This window comes from Corvus kubaryi, unplaced genomic scaffold (genome assembly GCF_017639235.1).
Source record: "Corvus kubaryi isolate FWS band 111438036 unplaced genomic scaffold, C.kubaryi_AGA036_p1.0 37392, whole genome shotgun sequence".
In the NCBI taxonomy this organism is placed as follows: domain Eukaryota; kingdom Metazoa; phylum Chordata; class Aves; order Passeriformes; family Corvidae; genus Corvus; species Corvus kubaryi.
Genome location: NW_024581131.1, coordinates 5,077,672 through 5,082,158, shown reverse-complemented (window position 1 = coordinate 5,082,158; position 4,487 = coordinate 5,077,672). Strand labels below are relative to the sequence as shown.

The 4,487-nt window shown below is 47.2% G+C and overlaps 1 protein-coding gene across 1 annotated transcript; it reads right to left on the bottom strand.

The window, feature by feature from the left end:
* Positions 1 to 746: 746 nt before the first annotated feature.
* Positions 747 to 3,942, bottom strand: LOC121669604 (insulin). Its single transcript, XM_042038751.1, has 3 exons — positions 3,870 to 3,942; positions 3,157 to 3,360; positions 747 to 907 (listed from the first exon to the last, which is right to left on the bottom strand). The coding sequence occupies exons 1-3, from the start codon at positions 3,940 to 3,942 to the stop codon at positions 771 to 773; spliced, it is 414 nt and encodes a 137-aa protein (XP_041894685.1). The 3' UTR covers positions 747 to 770.
* Positions 3,943 to 4,487: the final 545 nt, after the last annotated feature.

Below are 4,487 nucleotides of genomic sequence, written 5' to 3'. Positions count from 1 at the left end.
GGCAGCTTTTCCTCAAAGAAAGTGGCAATTTTGGGGCCAGATATTTGAAAGAGGTTTGCAGCAGCAGGAGCAGGGATACTGCCCAGCACATGGGCAATAGATTCAAAACTCCTTCTGGACTAAATCCACTTTCAGTACATGGCTTGTCATATCCTTGTGAGCAACAAGCACATCCCACAGCAGGGACTCTCCCTGGGCCTCCCACAAGCAGAAGTGGGAACTAGACTCACTTTCTAAATTGGCCATGGTGGTCATCCATGATTTTTCTGAGTACAATGAATAGGTGACATAATTCTTTGCTTAATCTTTACTGTTTCCATTATGTAGCTGAGGAAGTTCGGTCTCCAGCTGCCTGGCTATATTTGGGCTGTGAACTGCAGGAAGTTGATCAGCATGACCTTGTTACAGATATTCCCCTGTAATGTTTCCCTAGCGAGAAAAGTCTTGTTCAAACCTCTCTGCCTTCTCCTGCTCATTCTCCAAGCACTGGGGGTGCCAGATGCTCTATATACCTGCTCCAAAGCTGCTCCCTCCCTTGCTCCCATGGAGTTCATTTGTGTGGCAGAAGGATAATGTGAAGTTATGGCTGAAAACTGCCTTACCCAAGCATGGACACTGACACTCTAAAGCAGACAAAAAGATGTGGACGCAGGAACCAGCACAGTCCTTCCAATAGATCCACAACATTTATTCAATTGCTTCGACGATGCAGTAGCGTAAGCGCGTGTTTCTGCCCGCGGCCCGTGAGCTCCCCAGCGCCGGCCCTGCTGCTAATCGCAGTAGTTTTCCAGCTGGTAGAGGGAGCAGGTGTTGTGGCAGCATTGCTCAACGATCCCTCGCTTCACTTTCTCAAACTCCTCCTGCTGGAAGGGCAGCTCTCCCAGCTCACCGTGCAAGGGACCGCTCACTGCCAGGGAAGAAGAAGTGAAGTTGTGGGACATCGCACAGCATCAGCCCCGGCTCTTGAGCCCTGCAGACATCCCCTTAGCAGGCACCAGATTTTTAATCCAGAGTTGGTTGGAAAATGGGAAGGAAGTTGCACAGGTTTCCCCAGGTTGATGCTGCTTGTAGCACCTGCAAGCTCCCTGTTTCCTCTCCCAAAATAATCCTGTGGTGTTCAGAAGATGCCGAGTGGCTATTGGCAGTGTGAGGGGCAAAGAAATACAGGGGCTTTATTGGGGAAGACATGCGGAGAAGAAGAGAAACTCTGCACCCTCCATGGGGTGAGCAGCTAGTAGGTAAGATAATAAAATGGGATTGTCTGCTCTAGAGAGAAGAGTTTGGGATTGCAGCGCCCTTTAGGCAGTTACCCACTCTTCTGGGAGCCAGGGCAGACAACTGGGATGTTCATGGGGTTGCAGGGACAGTCCAGTTCTGAGGCCGGGTGCATTTCCCAGCTGTTCCTGAACAGCCTGATGCAGTTGGCTGCCTGGATATAGCCTCAAGCTGACAGCAAAAGCATTTGTGTGGGTCTGTGTTCCCAGCTGGGGGCAAGTTTTTAGAAGCAAGGATAAATTAGGGTATTTGGACACAGATAAAACTCAACAGAATGTCTTATTTGCTGGTGAGAACTTGAAAACTTGTGCATAGATCTGTTCAGGTTTTAGTTGCCCAATGAAAATATGGAAAATGGCAAATAAATCACTGATTTTTTCCTGCAGGAAAAAATCCCTGACAACAAAGAGAAAATGCCTGGAAAGTGAGAATGAGATGTGGTTTCTAGGGCAATACAAGTACAGTACAAGATGCAAAATCCCCAAGCCCCCAAAGCGTGAGGCAATGAACAAGGCACAAGAGTAACACAAAATCATTATGCTAGTGTGCTAGAAGGGAAATTTGGGAAAAATTTAGTCTAATGTTAAGTAGAAGAGGAAATAGCTAGTCAATGTTTTGTGATTTACTTGTCTTCATCCTTTGAGCCAGCTGTGAGCAGACTGTAAACATAACCAGATTTTGTGACAAAGAGGTGGTGGCTCAGGCAAAAGTCCTGAAAGAAGAGGTGGAAAATCCTCAAATACTTCCACTCTGTTTGGCACGATGAAATTCTCTGTACAGTATGTAGGTAATTTGGCTGATGCAACCTCCAACCCACTTGTGGTGGTCTCCAGAAATTAATAATCAGAGAATGGAGTAAATGACATCCTGAACGAATCATGGCAAGCCCTCTGCTACGTCATTATCTTGTTTCACCTTACAATGACCCCTAAGGCTATTTCGCAGGATGGTTGCATACACAGGAGAAGGAATTGGACATGAATGAAGACAGCACTTGATGGGAAGAGAAATGGTGGGAGAGATGTATAGTAGTCAGAGGAGGTTAAAGGTTGATCTTGAAACAAGAGGATTGAGATGGATGTGATTTGGGCAGGGGTCTCTTCTGCATCTATTCACAGTCTTGATTAGAAGCTTGGAAGGCAGAATGTTCAATGTGCTTCTCCAGGCCTTATCAGTCAGCAACATGTAGACAAATGCAGAACAACTCGCATGTTTAGACATCTAGAAAATATGACCTAAGAAGGTAGTAGGGTTGTGTAGCTGAGGAGAGCTTAAAACTAGACATGGGAACAGTATTCAAACATTTTGAAAAGCAATCATAAAGATGAAAGGACTAGGCTCTTTCCCATGTCCACTATTGAGAAAACAAGAAATCATTTACAGCAAGGGATGTTCAGGTTGGATATTGGGAAGAAACACTCAGGAAGAAGGTCAGTTAAACTTGGGAATGGGCAGCTCTAGAAGGCAGAAGAAGCTTTCTCTCTGGAGGTTTTTATGAATGCACTAGAAAAACACGGCTAAGAAAGAGAATGGGGACAACTGATCCTGTCTTGGGGCAGAAGGAATCTTCTTGAGTTCCTCCCACTTCTATTTTCTTTGAGTACTCCCAGGCTGGTGTAACGGCTGCACAAAGAAATAGATGAGTTTGAGCTTTCAGGCACAATTCCTTTTGCCTCATAAATCCTCTCCCCCTGCCTGCCCTCTCATCTGCCTTTTTAACCTGAAGAGCTTTTCACTGGCAATGTGACGCTGTTGGTATGCCAAAGGTATTCCTGGCATTCCCCGTGGTAAGGACATTCCTGGTGTCACTGTCAAACACAGGCGGTTCTTGCATCTCGCATCACATAGCACGCGGCTGCTCTCACGATCAGCCCGACTTACCTAGAGGCTGCTCAACATCCCGCCGGGCTTTGGGTTGGTAGAAGAAGCCCCGCTCCCCACACACCAGGTATAGAGCCTCCACCAAGTGGGAGCCACAGAGGTGCTGGCTGACAGCTGCGTGGCTGCTCCCAGGGCCAGAAAGGGCGAGCAGGGCCAGGAGAGGCAGCGATCGGATCCAGAGAGCCATGGTGGGCAGGGTGAGGCCTAGGGGTAAGAGGCAGAGGAGACACAGGAGAGTCTAGGAGGTAAAAATAGGTTGAAATCAAGCATTTTATGACTTTCAGCTCCTCAGACAAGGAAATGAGACCAAGGTAGGTGATGGACCTTCTAGTTTGAGAAGGAAGGAGAGCTTCCTGCATCAGGCTTTACAAGTGACAGTAAATGGCTGCTGACTATAACCATAAGTCCATCTCCATGCTCCATCAGTCTCAGACTCCCTGCTGTCTTGCCTCAAAAGGCTGGAAGAACCATCCCACCAATCCCTATAGCGTACATGCCCTTGACAGCCAAGATCAGCAGACTCCTTCAGGGGAAAAACCCTCTCTGCCCAGTCAGAATGGGCTGTAATGTGTGATGATGGCCCAAAACCAGCACAATGTGCTCAAAGACCTCATTTTCCTGGGTCAATGAGCCACACTTGTCGCCACCTGCTACGTCAACTTAAGACAGGTCTGAAAAGAGGTAGAAGGTGAAAGGGAGGCAGTCTGACTTACCCAAGAGGTGGCAGCAAGAGGTGGAGAGAAGTTCGGTCTGAGGGATGAAGATGGTTGGTAGTAGTGTCCCCATTCTCTCCTTCCCATATTTATATGCTTTACGTTAGCCCAAGTGACACAAGAGCTACCATAAGCCCCACCTACTTGATGACACTCTAGCCAAAATTTTTGCTACTTGTGCAAATTAATTTCCCTCTGCGCAGCATCCACAGGTCTTTATGCAAGTTAAGACAGAAGCAACTGTTTGCAGTTTCCATCTCATTTAGTCCGCTCTTCTCGCTTCCCTGAAGCTCTGTCCTGAGCCATCAGTGACCCTTTTAGCATGAGATAATGGTGCTATTACAGCTGCAATGATTACTAATGAGACTAATGCTGGCAATAGACACTGTTGGCATTGAGGTGGTTCAACAGCTGTTTCTAAAATGTAAAATTAAAAGCAAACATGTTAATCTGTTTGATTTATATCACCTTGGAAAGTATGCAGCAATGGGACCAAGTGGTTGGTGAAATCATGCTACTGTCAGGTGTTAGGAGAAAGAAAACACATTATTGTGCGGAGGCTCACTGGCCACGCGGTGCACAGCGAGAGACACGCGTCCACTGCTTGGGCAGGGGGAG

Excerpts from the sequence above, each read along its gene's own strand:
- LOC121669604 (XM_042038751.1), bottom strand. The coding sequence starts at position 3,942 with ATGGGGACACTACTACCAACCATCTTCATCCCTCAGACCGAACTTCTC. Across the intron at positions 3,361-3,869 it reads CTCTTGCTGCCACCTCTTGG|GCCTCACCCTGCCCACCATG; the intron begins GTAAGTCAGACT and ends TCTTACCCCTAG. Across the intron at positions 908-3,156 it reads GGATGTTGAGCAGCCTCTAG|TGAGCGGTCCCTTGCACGGT; the intron begins GTAAGTCGGGCT and ends CTTCCCTGGCAG.